Source organism: Cornus florida, unplaced genomic scaffold, assembly GCF_030987335.1.
Source record: "Cornus florida cultivar Cherokee Brave unplaced genomic scaffold, ASM3098733v1 CherokeeBrave_3.0.0_Hap2_Chr01, whole genome shotgun sequence".
Lineage (NCBI taxonomy): Eukaryota > Viridiplantae > Streptophyta > Magnoliopsida > Cornales > Cornaceae > Cornus > Cornus florida.
This window is the reverse complement of record NW_026775571.1, coordinates 85,431,612-85,456,177: the sequence shown is the minus strand read 5'-3', so window position 1 is coordinate 85,456,177 and position 24,566 is coordinate 85,431,612. Positions and strand designations below refer to the sequence as shown.

Here is a 24,566-nt window from a genome sequence, read left to right as displayed (position 1 = left end):
TCGGCTCGTTTGTTCATGAACAAAGCTCGTAAACATGTTCGCAAACATATATAATAATGTATATACACATTAATAGACATATATTAACTTTTTTATTTTATAATTATGAGTTCAAGCACTCTTCTAAAGACTATTTAATTTTATTTTAATTCATAATTAAGCCCAACCCAAAAACAATCCAACCCAACTAGGTTAATTTATTTTTATCCCTTTTAAAATAAAACATCTTAAGCCCATCTATTTAAAGGCCCACGGTCCATTTGCAAATTGGTAACCCTAATCTATCTCTCTTCCTCATTACACGATCTTAACTGGATATCCCCAAGCATCAGGTCGGCGGCATCGCTGCCAATTAGCAGCAACTCCGCAACACAAACTAAGCAACCATGGCGAGTAGTCGGCGAAGATGATGACCAAAATGCCGATCATTCCTTGTAGTAGATTTTCAAGTCGTTTAGTGTATATTTCTCCATTGTTCTCTTTGTTTTAAAAAAATTTCTCTCTTATCGATCTTTCTCCTTTTTACTCTCTCATATTGGCATAATCATTATATATTCGTATACAAATATATATGCCCTAACTGTGTGTGTGTATATACATATGCAGTGTGTGTGTGTGTGTGTGTATATATATATCTATGGAGATTGTGTAGGTTGTATCTATTGATGGTCCTAAACAAGCTTGACGAGCCAAGCTCGAACGTGGCAAAATATTGTCGAGCCAAGCTCGAGCCTAGCTTGATCACTCACATAGATAAGCTGAGTCGAGCCTGAACACCTTCAAGCTCGGCTCGGCTCATTTACAGCCCTATGTACAGATTAAGGAAACAAAGAAAAGAATAGCGTTAATTACCAGAATAGCCCTGGGGAAGGGAAAAGGTTGTTCCTTGTAACTTCCTCTGAACTGAAGTAAGCTTCCTCCACACTCAGACCCTCAACCTCAATCCCTACATATAGACGTGAAAAATATATATATATATATATATATTTATAAGTAACAATTTTATAAAAAAACGCTCAAAGGGGAGCGAAACCCATGGAAACAAGATCAAAAAAAACCACAAAGAGCCTCAAGCCTTCAAAGAGGCCAAAAAAATAACAATCTTCTCAACAGAACGATAATCTCTCCCTGAGACTCAACAAAAGAGAGTAGAAATAATATAGAACTTAAGCATAGAAATGGGTTTCTCCTTGCCATCAAAGTATCTTCGATTCCTCTCAAGCCAAATGCACCACCAAACACAGAGAGGAGTAGCCCTCCAAGCATCCCAGATAAGCGCCCCAACAGAGACACCTCTCCAAGCCTCAATCAACCCTCTAGAGGAACAAGGCATAACCCAGGGAACCCCAAATAACCCAATCATCAAATCCCAACAATCTCTGGCCATACTGCAATGCAACAGAAGGTGATCCACTGTCTCCTCATCGCAACGACACAAATAACAGCGATTGATAACCACCTGCATTCTCCTCCTCAAATTATCCTGGGTTAAAATCCTACCCAAGACAAACGTCCAAGCAAAAAAGGCCACCTTAAGGGGAGCCTTGGAACGCCAAATAGCCTTCCAAGGGAAAGTGCCACCCTCCCCATCAGAAAGGCACCTGAAAAAGGATCTCACCTCGAAACAACCCTGAGAGTGTGGACTCCAAAGCCAACAATCAGCCTCCTCATAAGAGATCACCTGACGATACAGTAACTCCAAAAAACGAGTGACCTCCTCAATTTCCCAATCCTGAAAATGCCTCCTAAACTGAACGTCCCAAGTTAGTCTTCCGTTATCAAGGTGATAATAGTCAACCACCAAGGCCTGCCTGTCAGAAGCAATCCTGTAAAGCCGAGGGAAAGAAAGAGCAAGGGGAAGTTCCCCACACCAAAGGTCCTCCCAAAATCTGATCCTCCTACCATCCCTGATCCTAAAGCGAACATGATTACGAAAAACGTCCCATCCCTTTCGAATGCAAGTCCAAACCCCCACACCCCTAGGACCACGCCCCTCAAGAGAACACCACCCACCACTGATTTCCCCAAACTTGCTGGCAATAACTTTCCTCCAAAGCCAAAGTCTCTCAACCCCAAATCTCCAAAGCCATTTCCCAAGAAGAGCCCTATTGAAAGGCAACAACCTTCGAATCCCTAAGCCTCCACTTCGAAGGGGACGGCACACTTGCTCCCATCGAACCAAATGATATTTGAACTCCTCTCCTCTCCCTCCCCAAAGAAAATTCCGCTTCAAACTCTCAATTCTCTCCGCCACCAAAGAAGGAATCTGAAAAAGGGAGATAAAATAGGTGGGAAGGCAAGACAAAGTGCTCTTAATCAGAGTGACCCGCCCCCCTTTGGATAGGTATTGCTTCTTCCAACCCGCCAGCCTCTTCTCAAATCTATCCACCACTGGATCCCAACTCCCCACACATCTCGAAGGAGCACCCAGAGGCAAACCTAAATAAGAAATAGGAAACGAGCCAGTGCCACATCCGAGGATCTGAGCAAACATCTCAATATCAGGAACATCCCCGACCGGCACTAAAACACACTTTCCAACATTCACTTTAAGCCCATAGACGACTTGGAACCAAATCAAAACACATCTCAAACGTCTCAGCTGGGACGCATCAGCATGCATCACAAAGAACCAAGGTATCATCAGCAAACATCAAGTGAGAAATCTCCAACTGACTAGTAACATCTCTACCCACCCGAAAGCCTCTCAACAATCCCAAATCAACAGCCTTTTTCAACAACCTACTAAGAGCCTCCATCACAAAAAGAAAAAGGAAAGGAGAAAGCGGATCTCCCTGTCTCAAGCCCCTCGAACTAGAGAAAAACCCCGTCGGAGCTCCTTTCACAAGGACAGAAAAGTGCGCACTAGAGATACAGAACAGAATCCATCTCCTCCAACGCTCCCCGGACCCAATCCTCTCCATCAAGTAGATGAGGAAACTCCAACACACATAGTCGTAAGCCTTCTCAATGTCCAACTTACACAAAACACCCGGAACCCCACTACTCAACCTAGAGTTCACACATTCACTAGCAATAAGAAACGAATCCAAAATCTGACGACCTCCCATAAAAGCATTCTGAGAATCAGAAATGACGCCATCCAGAACCTTCCTCGGCCTAGAGGCTAAGACTTTGGCAAGCATCTTGTAAAAACAACCCACCAAACAAATAGGACGAAAATCCCTAACATCCAGCGCTCCTCCCTTTTTCGGAACAAAGGCAATGAAAGTGGCATTCAAGCTCTTTTCAAAAGAACCATGAGCATGGAAAGCATGAAAAGAGCCCATCACATCATCTCGGACCACTTCCCAACACTCCAAAAGAAAACGCAAACCTGGGGCTTTATCCCCATTACAGCTCTTCAAAGCAGACAAAACTTCCTCTTCAGAGAAAGGAACCTCCAAAAGAGAACAATCCTTATCCGAAATAGAGTCAAAATGAAGCCCAATCAGTAAAAGTCTCCACCCAACCGGTTCAGAGAACAAAACTGAAAAGTAATCAGCAAAACCCTTACAAATCTCATCTTCCTTGCAAAACATCTCCCCTTCCACCCGAATCCTCCCAATATAATTTGCCTCTTTTGTGAGCATTGGCAAGTCCATGAAAAAATTTCGTGTTGTTGTCACCTTCCTTGAGCCACAGAGCTCTAGACTTTTGCCTCCAAGAAATTTCCTCCATGACCACAATCTCAGCAAACTCCGCCTGACACTCCACCCTCCTAAGCTTCAAGAAATCTGACAAAGATCATTGACCCTCCAATCTATCAATGTCTGCAATCTCAGAAAATACCCGATTTTTCCTCCATGCAAGATTACCGAATTCCTCTTTGTTCCAAACTTTGAGGTCATTTTTCAAAAACCGCAGCTTACCTAGAAGGGAATGACTAAGGGTGCCAGCAACAACATACCCCACCCACCAAGATCGGACACGATCCAGAAAACCCTCAGCCCAAAGACACATATTCTCAAACTTGAAAGGGGATCTTCTACTGCACAACCCACCACAGTCCAACATCAAAGGAACATGGTCAGACAAAAGACGAGCTAAAGTGGTCTGGATAACATCCGAAAAGTGCTCCTCCCAATCACTCAACGCCAGGAATCTGTCAAGTCTAGAAAAGGTAGCAGGAGAATGACCACTAGACCGAGTGAAGGGCCCACCCACCAAAGGCAGATCAATCAAACCAAAAACATCAATGAACTCTGAGAAAGCCTTCATCTCGACCGCCCACCTACCACCTGACGATCCTCAAACGGGGAACGAACAACATGGAAATCCCCACCAATATACTAAGGCAAAGACCATCTCCTATGAACCTCTCCCAGCTCTGCCTAAAGCAAATGACGCACACAATCCTCAGTAGGGCCATAAATACCAGAGAAAGCCCAACGAAAATCATCCTCCAACACAGAGAAAATGCAAGAAGCAGAGAAACGCCCAACCTAAGATTCCATCATAGAGACCCACATCACAAGAACACCACCCGCAGATCTAATAGCATCCAGAGCAAACCACTCCACAAATCTACCTCCCCATAAACTACGCACCAACAAATCCGTCATCGTTTCAATCTTTGTTTCTTGCAAACACAATACATGCCCACCCCCTTTACGAACCACCACCTTCACCACTTTTCTTCTAACCAAGTCATTGAGACCCCGGACATTCCAAGAAAGGATTTGTAGCTTCATAAGGAAACAACAGATTGGATAGACACATCCCTCCCTCCCCACCCTTTTCCCTAGACCCCTTGTTCCTTCTTTTATAAGTGACAAGAGCCGTTGGGCTCAACACTCCCCTCTCCTCCACCTCCAACTCCCTCGGCATGCTCCCCCTACTCTCCCTACCACCCATTCTGTCCAAATTCTGAGAAGACAGAACCCCCAGAAACATATTCGTCGCCGCCTCCATTCGTCCTTCAAAAGAAACTCCCAATAAAGAGCCACTCTCAATTCCTTTCTCCCTCACCCAATTGTCCTCCATAACAACCCTTCCTGAATCAGAACCAGCCCCATCCTCAAAGACCTCATCCGGATGAACAACAGCCAAAGGAGCAAAGAAATCAAAATTCGTCTCATTGCCATTCCACTGACCTGACCCCAAATCCTCAAAAAAGTAGAGCATGACCCACCATCCCCATCCTCAAAGACTAATGAGGGAGGAGAATGACCATCCAGCAGAGTCTCATTTTCCTCAGTAGCCAAATACCCACTCGTCCCACACTGAAAACCCTTTAAAGCTAAATGAGTCCGCAACTCACTCAGCAACACGCCGAAGCATCATCCAAACAAATTTTCAAATCACGTCCCACACAAACTGTAACACTCATTCTTCTGAATCACAGACCAAGATGGACCCAATCCATCAACCTGGAAATCCCCAACACCATCCTTTCGCCCGTTCTCCAATCTATCCTTCAAATCAGAGGAAAAACTCAACCCCCCTTGAGAAGGAGAAGGAGCAGAGGGAGAGAAGAAACAAGAAGGAGGTGCCCCAGAAATGACAGTGGACTTACCCGGATCAAATTCCGACTGCACAGACGCCACCCACTTCTGCTTATCCTTCCGTGTCCAACGCTTACGAAGAGCAGGAAGACGGATCTTTTTCTTAGGAAGACGTCTTCGCTGCACCCGATCCCTAGAACGCCGATCCCCCTTGACTCTTCCAGAAAGTTGCGAGTCACTACCAACCGAAGCGGAAGTTAATGGCTCAAATCTATTCTTCAACTCAGGCCCATAGAAAGAAGACCCACCAACCTGCCCAGCATTCAACCCAACTGAACCATCAAGCGAATAGACAACTGACCCGCCAACCAACCCATCTTTAAAAGACTGGGTAACCGGTCCACCATCCAACCTCAAATCACAAACGGGCTTGCCAATAATTGGATGCCTCTGAACAGGCCCACCAGAAGAAGTACAGCCCTCACAATCAACTAAAGCCCCAATCCCCAGACCAACATCAGGCCCATCATCGCGTATGGGCTTTGGATTCTTACCAGCCCACTTAGCAGAATTTGAAAAATTCGTGGAAATAGTTGTATTCCACTGTGAACGGGCAACTCCTGGGAGCCAACCACGTGGTTGGTCAGCAATTCTCCCCTTCCCACTCCTACGCGCTTGTTGCGCGTGAACACCACCACAATGAAACCCTTTCTGATCCCACCGCTGCAAAAATGGCAAACGACTAATCCTGGTGGATCCTCCATTCCACTGCATCTTCCGGAAAAATGGCAGACGACTAATCCTGGTGGATCCTCCATTCCACTGCATCTTCCGGAGACCATCAGGCTGACATCGATTCAACCCAGACGAAAGCCCATCCCTGCATTTCTGAACAAAAAGCCTTCTGAAACATTCCTTATTACGAATCCACAACGCATCTCTCCAATTCTTCCATCTCTGGAACTCTGCCATTCCCTTTTTCCCCATAGATTCCCACCTCAACCATTCTTTTTCCTTAAGCAGATGTGAACCATCGCCTCCTTCTAAGCAATCCGTCGTCGGAACAAGCTCGGGGTGCTTCTCCTCCCAAACTGCCACCTTGTAACAGTATCGATCGTCATGAACGAACACAAAAGGTGGACAAACCTTTCCATCAGAGACTGTAGTACGAACTCTTTCAGCATCAATGGCCTCATTGGCCTCCACCCAAATAAACCCACCGCATAAATCGCCAACTGTCACAAACAAAGCATGACTCCACAGGTGAAGTGGAAGGCCATAAATCGTCACCTTCTTCAACCCCTTCTCTCTCAAGATCTCCGAACACCCAACCCTGAAATTCCAAGCATCCACATGAAGAGTTGCGTTCCCCCAGTCACGTCGACCCTCTTTAAGAACTCGAGATGCTTCGGCTGCTGAGGGAAATCGAAACAAAAGAAGCGAGTCAGGCAACGGCGAGACCAACACACCAGAGGAGATCTTCCAAGCTCTCGAAGTCCACGCCACAATCTATGCTCCATCGCCCACGCCGCAATCTGTGCTCCATCGCCCACTTCCTTATCAAAAAAAACCCACCAAACAAGACCTAAGGTCATCTTTTCTCCTACCAACCGAGTCGTCATCCAAATAAATCGATGGTCCCCTATACGGATTTGCAGATCTCGCAACACCACCTTGAAACAATCGAGGCAATCTTGCAACTTCCAAGAACGAGCGCATGATAAATATGAAACGAACACACACAAAAACACTCCAGAAACAACAAATCACTCAAACAAAAGGAAATAGAAGAAAAGTAGTAGAGGATTTCATCGGAGTTAATGACTCCGGGGACTAGTCGGAGTAGAAGACTCCTACTACATCCCTACCGAGAAGAATCCTTTTAATGAGCATCTTGAGACAATGGGGGTAAAATTAAGGAAGAAATTACCGGTTAGTTTGGGGTTGAAATTGTGAGAAACAGAGAAAGGCCCATCGTCTTTGATGCAGCAAGGGAACTGAGGAATCTGCCCCGTCAGATCCACCGTGGACTCGCGACGGCTGAGAGTGATTGTTCCGATCTCTGAACCTCTATCCACATCCATGGAGACTTGACTCACGATCACCAATCTTACCTTACGCTCCAATGACATTAGTGATTGTGTCATAATTATAGTGTGTTGGCAATGATTGAACCAGAGAACATTGCCACGGGACCATCAGTCTTGCCGATCTCCTACAACCGTAGATCCCTCACAAGTACAGTCAAGGTGTTTCAATGAAGACTAACACTCTCTGCCTCTGCCAAATATAATGAAATTCACACACTCATTTCCATACCTTTCTTTGTTTTTTGATTTTAGTTATGAAAATTAAATCCTTTGAGACAAAAATTAAGTTCAATATCAAATCAAATATGTTCATTAGTTATTATCATAGTTGTACATACTTTATTTGATGTAGCAATGGCAACGAAACAAGTACAAGATCAGCATCTTTGAAACTCACCTTATCCGTTATACTAGAAGGGTGGGATGGATTTGAATCAACCCATTATGACAAATTGTCTTAAAAAAAAATCAACTTTAAGATTTTCTATTTTCTTAAAATATATACAAGTGTGAACAAATATTTACTAATTATATGGATAAATTTTTTATAATTATTAATTAAAAAAAAAAACTACAATTAATTATATTTATAATAAATATGGTGGTCTATGATGGGCAGGTAAATTTGTTGTCACAGGATTGGACGTAGATGGAAGATTTGAAAAGTCAAATCTCCTAGTATATATGAAGACATTAGACCTCATTCCAGAGTGCTTGTTTTTCCCATAGAAGCAGAAATTGAAACATTGGTCCTTCCCAGCTCTCAGACCATAAATTGAGGAGTTATTTGGTATATACGGCCATTATTAACATATATCTAAAATTGAGTAGAATATATAACCTAAGACTATATAATATTCAAGCATATAAAATATCAAATCTTCTGCACATTAGCGGTTGATGAGGCAAGTAAAACACCTCTAAGAAGAAGAAAAAAATCGGCTTTAAAATGAGCGGTAGGAACTGTCTCATCACTCTTTGCCCAATTCCTGCACCAAAAATCAGACAAAGCTTGCTGAAATATTTTGAAATTGTTATTTCCAAATTGTTTTAAAAAAATAATTAGAAGCATACCTTATGAAAAGTAATAATTAGAAGCATAAGGTAAAGAAAAGTTGGAAGTTCCTAAACATGCATAGACTTTGTGTAGCAATGCACAAATTGATTGAGGACTCAGATAGTGATAATATTCCTTATGAAATCGTTACCTTGTGAAAAATCTTGTAGACTTTAGGCAGTAAGCATACTAGAGACCATTTATACTGATTTGATTCAGAACTACACAAAGTCTATGCATGTTTAGGAACTTCCAATTTTTCTTTACCTTATGGTACTTGATTTCAATAGTAAATTGCCATTGATACGAGGGATCGACCAATATACAAAAAAATCATAGCATTTCTTACAGATGACTAATTCTGGATCCAAACAATTTGAAGAAAGAAAACAAATCTTACAGAAAATTTTCAATTGCTTACAAGCTTTGAAGCTTGTTTTGTAACACAAGATCTCAAACCCTAACTAAGAAACAAACTTAAATCTCAAATTAATCAATTCACAATTTATACACCGTTCTATTGCAAAGGTATTAGATTACCTCGAACAAAGATTGATTGAATGCATACTAGCTTCAGCGGCGAAATTGAGCCCTAACATCCCCACAGAAATTTCTGTACGATATGCAGGATGACAAGCACAATATCTTCAAAGGATTTCAAAGCCTCAAGCGCCTCAATCTCATGTAGCTTTTGTTGTGTGTTTGCCTCTGAAACTCGAGAACACATCATAGTCGACCCATCCTGCGGGTGGACAGGTGTATAAGCACATACATGTATGAATCTCTTGATGTGTTCTTGAGTTTCCGAGGCAAAGACACAAGAAAGGTGAGGAGAAATCGGAGGAAGTGTGATGAGACGTGTGATTAGAGAGAGAAATAGAACCAGATAGTACTGGATTTCTGGGGGAGAATATAGTTCTAGGGTTTCAAATGATGCGTGATTGTATTAAGCACGTACTCTGTTTTTTTCTTTTTTTCTTTTTTTAGCGAGCTCACCTAGGAAGGGCCCTTGGCAACCACCCTAAACTAAATTTTATCTAGAGGTGCAAAGCCTCACCCCAAAGCTACACCATGTAAGTTGGAAAAATTTAGAGACTTTGAAAGAGTCAAACACTGATCGATTGGATGCCAACCCCAAACCCCTACCATCATTGCCAAGCCCACGGCTTATTAAGCACATACTTGTATGTGTGAATCTGTTGATCTGCCCTACAATGGTGGTGGTAACTGGTTGGCTGCATATCATCATCAGTAGCTCAAAAAGAGTGAATTTTGTTCACACAATCCTTTTTTACCAATAGACCTTTTTCACCAAATTGACTTAATTGCCCTTGTTTTTTCTAATTAACATAAGGTTTATTTATTTTTTCACAAATTAATGGGAGGAAGACTCCAGCATAGTGTCACGAAGTGATTCCTAAGACGCTTGGAGGATGGAAGACATGCATGTTGGTTGGCAAATAGCAGAGTTTGACAGGGAATGGTTCCAGGGAAGGGGCGTGCAAAAGCACAGGATGGTTCCTCTTTAGAGTTCAGGCCGGTCGACTCGGTTCAGTTCGAGGTGCTTGTCGCTGGTCATAGACTTGACTATGAAGAAGGGAGTTGGCCATCCTTGCACAAACTGGTCGGGAGCTGGAGCCGTTCCCCTGACGAGGCCATGGCAGGCCGAAACCAGTCAGCATGTATCTTTGGGAGGGCAGGTCGTCGTGGTGGCTGATCAGGGTGCTTACGTGAGCTGAAGCAACGCCTTGGTGCCGCACGGGCCATGCCGCTGCGCCAAACCTTTAGGCCCGTGACAAATGGTATCAGAGCAGGACTTGGGGTAAAGCACAGTGGGGTGCCCCTTTGTCGATCCGGGAGGGGTCTGAGAATGAAGACGGTGCACTGAAGCTGCGTCGATGAGGAGGAATCAATGCAGTTGGAAGGAAAGCCTCTATCTCCCTGGGAAGAGGCGTCCGTTAAAGTTGCGCACTGGAGGGCCGGAGGGCCGTGCGCACCAAAGTTTGTGCTTAGTCCTTGGGTGATGCAAACCATGGTGAAAGGCGAGCATCAAGTCGGCAGGAGGCCCTTGCTTGCTCGGGATGTCGCTGAGGCAGCATGACAGAGAAGAGTCACGTCCTTGAGGAGTGGACGTCCCCTTGGTCCGAGGCCTATCATTGGGCGAGTGCAGTGCAGGGAGCTGCACAAGGAAGCGATGGTGGGAAGGCGAGCATGCCGCATAGAGGCAGACTTTGAAAGGGAGTGGACGCAGTAGTGAAGTGATGCACTGCGACGAGGGCGTCGCAGGATTTGGGTGGGGGAGAATGTCACAAAATGATTCCTAAGATGCTTAGAGGATGGAAGACACGCATGCTGGTTGGCAAAGAGCAGAGTTTGACTGGGAATGGTTCAGGGAAGGGGCGTGTAGAAGCACATGATGGTTCCTCTTCAGAGTTCAGGCAGGTCGACTCGGTTCAGTTCGAGGTACTTGTCGCTGGTCATGGACTTGACTATGAAGAAGGGAGTTGGCCATCCCCTGCACAAACTGGTCGGGAGCTGGAGTCGTTCCCCTGATGAGACCATGGCAGGCTGAAACTAGTCAGCATGTATCTTTGGGAGGGCAGGTCGTGGTAGCTGATCAGGGTACTTGCGCGAGCCGAAGCAATGCTTTGGTGCCGCACGGGGCGTGCCGCTGCGCCAAACATTTAGGCCCGTCACAATAGTCATACCCATTTCGGTAATTCAAACGCGACCACAAAAAACATAGGCATTTTACCAAACATTGGTTGTGTTATGTAGAATCATAGTACCACAAAAGAAATTGCGACCTACACAATGACGATATAGTGAATTTGAATTTTATAACACATGGATTAATCGGTAATTACAATTGAATCAGGTACTTTCATTACTTCACTTACATTATTTTTAGTAGTAGATTAGTGCACCATATATAAAAAAAAATTAATAATTAGAATAGCAGTTTAATCAACAAGAGATTATTATCTATTTATAATTATATATTACCTTATTCAATGGAGTTGTTGAATTTGAGTTTCAACTGCTTGTTTTTTTATATATATTACCTTTCCTTTAATTAAAGATAGCTTAAATGTACAAAGTTATAATGGGACAAGTCAGATAATGGCCTTGACTTTGTTAAGTGGACTATAATCTTTCTTTAATTTGTTTAGATAAATAAAAATAAAATGCTAAGTAGTTGTAAGAAAAATAAAGTTCACAAAATATAAACTTCAATTATGGTCCAATAATAGAAGCAACATTCCTATTTTGAATTATGCTATAGTACTGGCTCTGTTTGCAAAAGTGATATTTTAAATGTTATTCCCTTCAATCCCTTTTCCTCCTCCACACACACACACACACACACACACGCATATATATATTGGTACTTATTTTTAAAGTAATATTTGAACTGACGAACTCTTTATTTTACTTTCTTTCTGTTATTTCAATTACTAACGGTAACATATGAGAACTTAACATTCATATTTTGAATTATGCGATTGTACCGTCAAGTTGTGTTAAATTACAAAGAAAGAATTTATTTTATCCTCTATCACATTCTTTAATTTCTTTTTGTACCTATTTCTAAGTAGTTTTCTTTTTGAATTCAACTAGAATTATGCCTATGGAACATTTTGAATTATTATTTTCGAAAAAAAAACATTTTGAATTATTCCTTCTGAATCGAACCAACTTATATTTTTTCTAAATTCTAAAACTTATCATAACTCAAATGTCCAAATTATAAAATATGGCTGATATATACATACACAGATATATTATGTATAGTATAATGCTTTCAATATATACCATGCGTGTCTACTCATTATTAAAATTGTATGCAACAATTTTGTATGCATGATTAAAATTGAAAATTGAATAATTTAAAGAATGCTAAATCGAAGAACACGCCAACTTCACGAGTTAATGCATGTTTGTGAAAGAAAAAAAATTGTACTAATGTAAAAAAGAGAATGCTAAATCGAAGAACACGCCAACTTCACGAGTTAATGCATGTTTGTGAAAGAAAAAAAATTGTACTAATGTAAAAAAGGGAGGGAAAAAAAAAGAAGAGAAAATTCAACAGATAAAAGTTTGGATATAATATAAGTCACACAATCCTTCTTAAGGTGTCGCTCTCACGATTCGAGCGTGATCCCGCCTGCTCTCACTCAAATTCTCCCTACGTGTGACTTAATTCTACCGGTCTCATGTTTCTGTTCCCGCTTTATGCGACTTGGGATATAATAAGAACTTAAAATATAATCACATGCTTTTACAAGAAGCAAAAAAATGTTGTGTGTTTTATGTGAAAATTGTTTGGAGAAAAGTTGACTACTTGTGGAAAATTTTAATTTTCTAAATAAAATTTTTTTTTAACATAAAAAAAAAAAAAAAAGTTAAATCTTTTATATGTCTTTTACTTTCCTGCTACTTCCGTCTCCCCCGATGTAAAGAAAGAAGTTTTAACATGATATCTAATTATTCTGATATCAAAATATCATTCGAACCGTCTTAGCTCAGCTGGTAGAGCGCGTGGCTTTTAACCACGCAGACGGCGTAATTTTTTTATTATTATTAATCCCCGCATATTTTCTCGGGTACGTGTTTGTTTTGAGCACTATCCTTTAAAACTCAAGGGACTTGAAACAGTTGTTTCTAACAGCATAATTCCAAAACACGGAATAAGGATAACGATGATGATCCAGTGCTTCACATCTCTACCGTCTCTCCGTGTTCCTCACCATCACAACCTTCAATTTTCTCCTCACGTCTCTGCAACTTACCCATCAAAATCTTCCAAAAGAAGAGAACTATTAACCTTCTCTGCAACATCCGGAGCCCTTTTTATATGGACTTTGCCCAACGATAGTTGCTGGTCTAAACCCGTAATTCCTGAGTTTTCGGAGCTCCGAGATTCAGCTGGAGTCAAGGCCTTGGATCTTCGGGTTGGTACTGGTGATGTTCCCGTCGTCGGCGATCAGGCTCTCTCTCTCTCTCTCTCTCTCTCTCTCTCTCTAAAACACACATTTTTCTTGTTATCTGTGTGGTATATCTTTTTGCTTCCCAACTTCTCTGTTTTTCCAAATTTTGTGTGCTTGTAATTCGTGCGCGTGTGATTGTTAGACACTGGTATTATTTATTATCGTCACACAAAATACATGTTCAATAGTGCAAAGAAATTCATATTTGTTAAGGTTTTTTTTATACGTATATTTTTTTAATTCTTTCAAGATATACTTACTTGGTCAAGTGAGCAATTCTTGAAATATATGTATGCACACACATACACCTCTAGTTTTTTTTTTTTTTTCATTATTTATTTTTATTTATATCGTGGCAAGCTTAGGGGAGGGGACCCGATCGGAGAGCTTGACGCTATGCCAACTAGGTCATTGATATAAACAAGTTAAACAACAAATAGCATGCACCACAAAACCTCATGCTAAAATCTTTTTATTTTTTATTTGTTATTTTTTTCTCTCCTTTATATAAATTAATGTTATGTTTGCTAGCACAAAATCGGCACTTTGAATTTGGAATTGGAGCAAGTTTAGTTCAAAACTACAATCCAATTTCAAACCAAGTTGCCAATTCGATGCTCAAAATTTATTCTCTCTTGCAGTGTTTCACTGTGGTCATTGTTTCATCATGATTCATGCATGTCCTTTGAGTGCTCCAAAAGAATTGTAAAGGAAAAATAAACCATATGAGAAACCAACAAATCTCCTAATTAAAATTATATCAGACACATGAGGAACTGGCCCAACACCTTTTCAATCTGAATCCCAATTGAAGACTAAGTTCTACCAAGCCATTATTCCTAAACAAAGTTAACATCACCTCTACTAATCTATCTTGTCTCTCTTATAGCAATAGGAGCAGAGCTAGAGATGGCCTGTCCCTAGGAGAAATGGAAGGAGTTAGGAGGAAGGAGCACCCTTTGCTGTAAGAAATAGGCAAGATGGAAGCAAAAAGAATCAAATTTTCACTGCAGAAAAAAGAGAGAAGATTAAAAAATCACATGTTTAAAAAAAAAAAGAAAAAAAACTCGCGAGGTCTCATATTTCAAGTGGAGTTGGAACCACAGCAAACAATTATATTAATCTGTGCTTTAAATCAGCAAGGCAAACCCACAAAGGTCAGATTTTTTGTCCTAAAATTAAGGCAGAATTCTCAATTTGATTTCATAAACCTGTTACTTATATGGGCATGCAAAAACTGATAAGGAGCACTGATAATTTCTTTTGTATATTGCTGGTACTGTTGGAGAAAGAGGTATTGTGATAGCATTGTTAGAGATCAATTTTCATTAGGTAAATTAGGTTATGCAAATACATGTAGTCTTGAATCATGGGGATGTTCTTATGCAAATACATGTTGTCTTGAATCATGGGGATGGTGGCTGTAACTTTTGACATTAATGGTCTTTCCTTTTATTTTCACCTGTCTTTTATATAGTATCAACATGAAAAAACAATTACAGGATGGATTGTGAGAGATGGTGGGAAAATAATTTTAGTAAAAAATCTAGAACGACATCTTTTTCCTTTTCTTCATTGTCTTAAGTGTTAAATCCACTATATTGACTGTCTGTCACAGCACTGAGTTATGAACACTTTGTCTGTGCTCATCCATCACAACATTATTTTGACAGGTTCTTATTTGTTGTTCCTTGACTGCATCATTTGTAGTTTTTTGCACTGCACAAACCTGAACTAGCAATGATATGATTTGTTCTCTCAACTAGATTGTTTACATTGATAAATTTCTTTGACCTATGTTTGTGGGGGGAGAGGGAGGGAGGGAGGGGAGAAGTTGTGGCAGGCTGGCACATCAATTGTTGGTGTTCCTTCAAAACTATAATCCTGCATTGTGCAAAATCTGAGTTGAGAAATAAATGGCCAAAATTCACACTGCTTACAAGCCTTACATGTTGTGTGCTAAAAAACACTGGTTATTGTATGATCTAGAATTGGAATTTGTGCAACCATTTTACGTAGAACAATTTGGGAGGCTTTTGAATGGGTCGGGATTAATTAAATTAAAATCTTGCTTTCGAATTTGATTGTAAAGGTTGCAATTCATTACTATGGAAGGTTGGCAGCAAAACAAGGATGGCGCTTTGACTCTACATATGATCATAAAGATGAAACTGGTGAACCAATTCCATTCATATTCATCCTTGGATCAGGCAAAGTAAGTACTCGAGACAGTTTTCAGTATTTCTCTTTTATTCACTTGCTCATGATGTAGTTGTGGTTAGCAAAAGTGCTTCATAAGGCAACTATCATTCTTATGGTGTCATCTTCATCTGCTCATGCTATGGTTGTTATATTTAGGTTAAAATATACTTTGAGTTCTGGATACTAGGGGTATTTTGGCAATCTTAATTTTCTTAGTCTTAAAGTACTTACTCGTTTGATGACCTCTTTAGTAAGTTGCAACTAACCTACTAGTCACCTACTTAACTGTCACCTACATGACACGACTTATAAGTACTTCAGCCTTAAGTAACTTCATTAGTTAAGCTATGTACAGTTGTCATTTCTCAATTTTGTATGTTATTGAGTGAATGAATGAATGTTTGTTATGATTCTCAGCTGGAGTAACCAACAAGGAAAATTTGAATGGTAACTTTCTGGGAAATACTATCTTTAACTATTCCATCCACCTTGATAAGCCGCATTTATTTTATTGGGCATATGCAACTTATATTAGGACTTCTATTAATTATTGATTCTATTAGAGGGGCGGTTGGGAAGTTGAAACAGGAGGGCACTCATCTTGCGTTGGGCTTACTACTTAAATGTTTTCCGTGTATACACGCTCTACACTTGGGTATATAGAATTCCGGTGCTCATGATAACTGTTGCACCAGAGATGCGTCCTTCCTGGTCCTCCTGATGCTCCTCTAACATCCTCTTTCAACTTCAATGCTCATCCTATTCTCCTTCAAGTACATTCTTTTTTTGTTTTGTTTTCTCAGGTCTTCTCTTAACTCAATTTTTCCCACCACCTTTGTTTGCAAGACAGTTTATAGTTACAAGGTCTTAAGGCTGCCTTGCATCAGCAAATCTGGCTTTTGATAATCCTTGCATAAATTTTCATAAAGGCTAAAACTACACAAATATATTTCCAAAGAAATCTAGCAATCATTCTTAAAGAAAATTTTGATAATTCTATCCAACTTAATGAAACTCAAGATTGCCCTCACCAAGGCTTAATATTCTAGAGTCTATGATTCATGAAACTATTGAGTTCTAGTTTGGTAGGTGGGAATGGAATGAAATAAAGTGCAATGGAATGCTTTTAATTCCATTCTTTTGTTTGGAAAGTAATTTTAAAGATGGAATGCCCATTCTCCACCTTTCTCGGAGAATGGTCATTCCATTAAAATCATTCCACTTTCCAAGAAGAGGGATGGGCATTCCATTCCCACTTTAAAAAATACGGCGTAAAAATAATATTAAAAATTACTTTACTTGAACGATGTGATTGCTAATACATTTTTCTAAAACAACGAGATCTAATAAAAGACAACTTTTTCTTGATATTCCCTCCTCAATTTCCAAATATACATTGAAAATATATATTTACGCATATATATATATATATATATATATATATATATTTATTTGGTTTACATATATATAGATTAGTTTTTCTTTTTAAGCCATGCATAACCAAACGAGAGAATGGGAATGGTCTTTGCATTCTCATTCCATTTCCATTCCATTCTCTGGTTCATTCCATTCCTACTTTATTTCATTCCTCCGTACCAAACTAGCACCTAATGACTCAGATTTTAAGTTTGTTGACAAATTTCGTTCAAAACAAGAGTATATAACTCGGATTTTAAGTTTGTTTTTATTTTCAAAGTCAGTTAGTTAGCTGAGTTACCTCAATCCAAGAAGTTTGTGAAAATTTTAAAGATTTTGCAAGGATATATATAAATTCAACTTTAAAACACTCTTCCAATTGGGATTCATATTTATTTACTCTCAGCATTATTAATGTCCAGAGTTCATGACAACAAATTTTGATCCTAAAAAGGAGTTTTATATGCATAAAAATTGTTTAACAAAGGAAACTTTAAAGTGTGCAGGGAGTTCAATCGATGAAAGCATCAATCGAATCTGAATGGACTAGGTTCAATTGAACAACGTGGAAAGGCAGTTTTCAAGGAGGATTCAAACACCTAAACCCTATTATTTTGTCTATATAAGGCTACTATGTATTCAGAAAAATACATTAAGGAGATAAAAGCATAGAGATGCATACTTTAAGCTACTTTAAGCATATTGAGTGCATTCTAGTTATTAAATTGCTTGAACTTTTTGTTTCTTTCATTCATCATAAAGCATTTGGCTGGTGACTTTTATCAAGTGTCATCAACTTCAACCCATTTGCGTCAATGAATTAAACATAATTTATTTTACATAACCTACTAGCTTAGATGACTAGAAAAGGAGATCAATCTCAAATTGAAGAACAAACTGTGTGAGGAATGGGTTCATAGATCGGTAACTGTAGTGTCCATGGAAGAAGAACTAACGTAAGTCTGGATCTGAGGTACTATGTAATTCTAGGGTTTAGAACTAACACCTAGCATTATAATTTCATTTCTTCTATTGTCGATTTGATCTGGGTCCTGTCGTTTTTCACCTCTTGGGTTTTCCACATAAAAGTTGTTCTTTTCTTGCATGCTTTTTATCTTCCTATACAATACTGATTCTTACTTGACTGATTACTTAAAGGTCAAATATTCATTTATTCAAGTTAGTTGAAATTTGAACTTCTGTTTACATGGTATCAGAGCAGGCAAGGTCTTGTGTTCAAACTTCAAACCTCACCGTCATCTAGGATGTTACTTCACCCTTTAAATACCTTCACTCTTGAGTAACCTCATCTGTAAATCAGGCTACAATTTTTCTTTTTAAGATATTATGGTATTGAGAGTGAATTGTGTGTTCTCTAGCTCGACCAATGGTGAAAATCCTGGGAAGTACATAAGTGAAAATTTCTCTCTCCCTTCTCCTTCTATTTTTCCTCCTTTTAATTCCTCTCCTCCTTTCTCTCTTTGTCAGCTCTTTTCTAAAATATTTTTTTCCCAAAACATTCCGTTGCGAGACGATTCATATACTTCAGGTCTCTAAGGTCCTGCATAATCCTTTGCCACCTCAACCAATTTCTATCTCATATTTTCTCATTTATATATTCTCCAAGCATGTTGTTTAAAAAATAATAATAATAAAATATAAAAAAAAATAAAAAATAAAAAAAATACGTGAAACAAATAATGAAGACTAGAAATAAGAAAGAAAACTAGACAAAGGTAAAAAGAAGGAAAAATAAGGTGATGTAGGACAAATGTCGTTCTCCCTCTTGTTATGAGTCAAAAATGATATTGGACAATATTTAACAAAATAGCATGATATTCAAGAATTGTATTCATTTGGATTAGCTTAAGACTTGACAAGTCACAAGAAATGTTATTTGCTTTAACAAGGAACTTTCTTCTTCTTCTTGTTCTCCATTTTTTTTTTGTCACCATGGTCTATTGTTTGTAGAATATGGCTTTCTCTTTTTTAATTGGTCTCAATTTGATTGATTAATTAATTTATCAATTTGAGGATTCCTTAGAATTTGATGTCTACACTATTGCAGGTCATAGCAGGGATTGAAACAGCAGTAAGATCAATGAAAGTAGGCGGCATACGTCGAGTCATCATCCCACCATCCCAAGGATATCAGAACACTTCTCAAGAACCCCTACCGCCTAATGTATGCACCCCATTTTTCTAACTTCTTCTCATGTCTATGGTTTCACTACTTTTTTTTGGACTAGTTTTATCCTTCTTATTATGTTCAAATAGAGAGCAAAACTGTCACATAGGGAAGTGTGCCTTTTACTTGTTATAGATTGCGTGTATAACTCTAAATTGCCCCCCTATCACCTAATGTGCCATCATAATGAGAAAGAATGACATTGTCTAGGTCATGGTGTAGATTTTTGTATTGTTTGTTGTAACAAGCAAAGTAGTAACAGGAGTATCAATCAATGTGCGACAGAAATCCAGTGTCAATGTTGTGAATATATTCTTTTTTGTTAGAGACCTCTATAAATTAACAGAGAGATAATCACAATCCCTCTTTGTTATATTTCTAATGTGTTTTAGGGTATTATATAACATCTAAGAGCGTGATTGGTTATTGGGATTAAATCTCATATAAGTTCCTATGTCAATATTAGTAAGCTTTAATTTCTGCTTCTGGACACGATTGGTTATCGACCTTGCACATCATCAGATGTGCAGACTTGGCTGATTCTCTAGGGACTCAGCCAAGTTTCTGAGACTCCGCCGATGCGGAGACTTTGAGACTGCTGAATTGGTACCTGCATTTGAAGATATGTCAACGCCCTGATTGTTAAAATCCCCTTCATTTATCATTGGTTTAATTCTAGGTTGCTGATAGGATGCAAGGCATACATATGTCATCTTGTCTTCTCAACAGTAGACTGTAAAAGATGCTCGTGCGCACACACAAAATGAAGTTAGTAAAGTTGAACTAGTTGTTTTGTTCATTATTTATCTTTTGCCTAGAGATGTAATTAAACTAACTGGATGGTATTACCAACAGGCCAGTGGCCTAGCCGTACCAAACCCATACTTCTCAAAGGGAGGTCAGTGGTTCGAGTCTCAGTGGAGGCATGTGTGTGTGAGTACCAACTAAGAAAAAAAAAAAACTAGGGTGGTATTATTTAAATTACTTCTAAAGAATATCATATTCTGATACATTATTGGGTTGAGGGGTTGCTTTAGGCAATTTTCTAATGCTACAATAAAATAGTGATTCAATTCTATGGGGTGTGATGCAACTAATCCTCATGTCATAAAGGATATTGCTTTTCTTTTTCTTTTCTTTTTCTTCTTTTTTTTTTTTTTATATTTAAGAAATGATGTTAAGTAATTATAACATGTGATATCATGGCGTCATGTCATCACTCGCCTCAATTCAAATGACTTAGATAGCAACAATAGCTTTTAGATTCGGTTGTAGTTAGTACACCAATCCCTGATATCTTTGCTTAAATATTCTTTTGGATGGTTTTTGTTCTTTTACAGTTTTTTGATAGGCAGAGGCTGTTTACTACCATTTTCAATCCGACCCGTCTTGCCAATGGAGAAGGCTCAACATTGGGAACTCTCATATTTGATATTGAGTTGGTAAGCCTAAGGCATCAGTGAACTTTCTTGTTTCTGTAAACCATTTTATGTCTCGTGCAGTATAAGCTATGTCCAGACTTTACTACTTATGCCCATTGCAATGTAGACTTTACCCAATGTTTTTCTTCCATTTGGAAACTGGATGTGTCACAACATCCATATAGAATATCACAATGATGTTACCATACCATGCTTATTTCATCTAGATATTGAAATTGATTGATTACAAAAACGTTTTTACCAATTCAGAGGGGATTGCTTGCAAGTCCTTGCGCCCTGTTGAATACAAAATACCATAAGCCAGGTGCCCTTGGTTAGGATGAAAAGCCCACTTTTCTTATGCCGGAATCACCGTCCACTCGTCTCCCCCTCTCCCACCCACCCCACCCCACCCCACCCCCAAAATGCCATTAGCCAGGTACCCTCACACATGATGCTGACTTCAAATCCAGAATGTGAGTGAGGTCTAATCGGGCCTGCTAGTTCTCCACTGGTTGTAGAAGCTTTAGCAGCTCGTCAAGCAGCCATTTGATCGAATCGTGCTAACTTGATGGACATTATTCTGGAGGGAGAAGCTCATTTGGTGGTAAGTGCATCAGTTAAACCACTTCGCGTCCTCTAAATTGTCAAATGTTTAAAACAAGAGTCTATCTTAAGCTGCTGAAGTCTTGGTTCAGGTGGGGACTGTTTGCTTTCTCAGAATATCAGTGTGTACAGAAATGGCCTAATGGGCACATAAAAACAGTTATCCAAGGTCCCTTGGTCCCTAAAGTGATATAGCTGGGAAGGAGCAAGTCATCATGAGGGTACTCTCACTGAGCTTGCACACTCAAACCATGACTTGGATTGAAAAGTTGCAACTGTCTCTTGATCTAACGGTTAAGAAGGCGTGAGCTCGATGAGAGTGCCCTCATTATAGCTTTTCCTCTAGGAGATGGTTTAGGTTGTATGGTGTAGTTTTTTTGGTTTCATACGGTTCTACCTCCTCTTCTTTCTTTTTTCTTCCTTTTTTTTTTCTCCTTTTGGCTGTTATTTTCTCTGGTTTGTTGCTCTTGCACTTAGCTTAGATTGGATGGTATATGCAATTTTTGTTGTTGTCATACAAATCATCAGAACAGATCCTTGTTTCTACAAATGTAGACATTATTCGGAGCAATGAGCAACCGACATTGATATCTTTTGAGTTCTATAAGAGCAATTTTTGTCCTTGCAAAAACATGTTTGATATAGCTAGGCCTATCCACATCACTATTCTTTGTAGTTTTATGATTTTATTTTTTTATATAACATCTAATTTCACTCTATTTTGTATTATAAGCAAGCTTTAGTAGCACTTTAGCGTATATACACGGTATAGACACTGCTCATAGAAAACCAACATTGACTTAATTTATATTATTATTAATTATTATTTGTGGACATGTGGCAGACCTCAATGTCACATGTCAATTTTAACGAAGGGACAAAAAAATTATGCTAGACCTCTCTAAACTCCTTATTGCTAAAGCTAACAAGTTATGAATTATGATTTTCATTTTCTTTTCACATTTGGTTTTAGCCTTTTAGGCTTTCAATTTTTTTGAAAATAAAATCTGAGAATTTTGAAAACCAAATGTGTTCTTTATTTGTAGTTTTTTTTTTTTTTTTTTTCTTAATATCAATTCCACTTTTGGCACCAAAAAAAAAACACTTGCTCCCTAATTTCTAGGAAGGTGGAGGTCATTCTTCGATAAGTTTTTTTTATAAAAAAAAAAATAAAAAAAGAAAAAGAAAAAAGCAAATAAAAAAAAAGAGTTTAAAAAATGCTTTATAGAACATAAAAAAAAGAGTTTAAAAAATGCTTTATAGAACATTATGTGTCATCTTAATTTTTATGTCTCTCCTAACATGAGCTAATGTTCAGAAAATATTCCCAAAATGTGTATTAGGGGCCGATTTTCTTTACTACGTCAGGGGTGTTGGATTCGACACAAATACTTAGGTTAAATAATGTTAGAAAATAAAGTTGTAGAATTACTTGAGTTTTATTCGAATTGAAAATTCAAATCCTTTTCCTTTTATAACCCCTTGAAATAACCCATTATTCACTTTTAGCCGATGATAATGCAAAATTACAAAATCGAAAGGTACTGCTAATTTATTTTTATTTTTATTTTTATTTTTATTTTTATTTAATGATGAACAATGCAATACATTTACTTTGAGAATATAATACTTATGCAACATATATATCGAAATATATTATTGTAACACTTTTAAACAGTGAATTACAATACATTTTATCATTATCACATTGCATCCCCAATTTTCCATTCTCATACCAGGCAATGCACAAAAATCATAGAAACGATTCCACTGTCAAGAACTGGAGAGACTGAGGGAAGGAAACAGAAAGATATGAAGGGAGGGAAATTATGGACCTACTTGGTTTATTTATTTAGTTTTAAAATTTTAAAAAAATTGAGAAACAAAATGTTGAAAAATTCATTTGGTTGATAATTTTATGAAAACTAATATAAAAATGCTTGTATTTAGATAATAGACTTTTAATAGATTTGTAAAACTTCTTCTGTTTTAATAGTATATTAAAACAATTTTCAGTTAATTAAATCAAGTAGGTCCCACAACAGCGAAATGTAGATATAGATTAGAGATTCAATCTCGAGAGATATATATAGAACAAAAGAGATAAAGGATAGATCTGGAAAATGACACTGAACCCTCAATTTACTTATTTCTCCCTCTATCACAAGTAGAACGGATTGTAAATCTGGTGACATGTAAAAGTGTGGACTAGTCCAAGTAGTTATAATATTATCTTTTAACAAATATATATATATATATATATATATATATATATATATATATATATATTGGTAAGTAAGATAATGTATAAAAAATAATTTTAAATAAATGTTTTTTTTTTTATTTATACTCCTTCCTTTTTATGATTTGTTTCGACGTAAAATATATTTTTTAATTTTTTTAGGTTAAGGTTAAATCCACAAGACGGGACTTGTAAAATAACTTGTCAAAAATTGATAGATAAATTATTTTTGTTAAATTTTAATATTTTTTTCTTGGTAAATATTTTACGGCAACCAGACATCAAAAAAAATTTTTAAAAAAAATAATTTCTAAAAAACATTTTACATTCAAACAAACGTAGAGTCCTAATATAAGCATTGAACATAATATGATGGTTAATTATGTCAAGAAAATTTGACACAAAAAATGATACAATTATTAAACAGGTATTACAATACAATTTATGTAAATTTACTTCTTAAATGGGTCTAAGAGACTCAAAATATGGTAGGAGTACTGCATATTTAAAATTTCATTATTATTTTAAGGATTTAGAATAGTGTCAATTCATTTAGAAACATGTTTTGATTAAAATGGGTTGGATCTCATGCATGTGCATTCAGCATGTTTAGTTAAACAAGCCTCATCAACCTATAAAGGAATCATATTAAACATTTGAGATATAGTGCAGTACTAATGTTGTAATGTATCGATCGATGCATCCAGGAATGGATTTAGAAATTTATACTAGGGGAACAAATTTATATAGAAGAATTTTTTTATAATTTTAGTGGTGGAAATTTCAAAATTTTATGAACATAAATACAAAAAAGTACAAATTTAAAAATATAAAATGTAATAATAAAAAATTTTAGCGAGACGAATACTCCTACTGAACCTACACTACATCCCTGCCTGGATGCAC

The 24,566-nt window shown here is 38.1% G+C and overlaps 1 protein-coding gene across 2 annotated transcripts; it reads left to right on the top strand.

Moving 5' to 3' along the window:
• Positions 1–13,204: 13,204 nt before the first annotated feature.
• Positions 13,205–21,849, top strand: LOC132303982 (peptidyl-prolyl cis-trans isomerase FKBP17-1, chloroplastic). 2 transcript variants are annotated; one of them, XM_059801459.1, is made up of 5 exons: positions 13,205–13,585; positions 15,678–15,800; positions 19,272–19,388; positions 20,071–20,159; positions 20,732–20,961. In XM_059801459.1, the coding sequence occupies exons 1-4, from the start codon at positions 13,298–13,300 to the stop codon at positions 20,128–20,130; spliced, it is 588 nt and encodes a 195-aa protein (XP_059657442.1). In that variant the 5' UTR covers positions 13,205–13,297; the 3' UTR covers positions 20,131–20,159; positions 20,732–20,961. The 2 variants fall into 2 exon arrangements, with proteins under 2 accessions (XP_059657442.1, XP_059657434.1); XM_059801451.1 differs by lacking the exon at positions 20,071–20,159 and having other exon boundaries at positions 13,209–13,585; positions 20,732–21,849.
• The last annotated feature ends 2,717 nt before the right edge of the window (positions 21,850–24,566 follow it).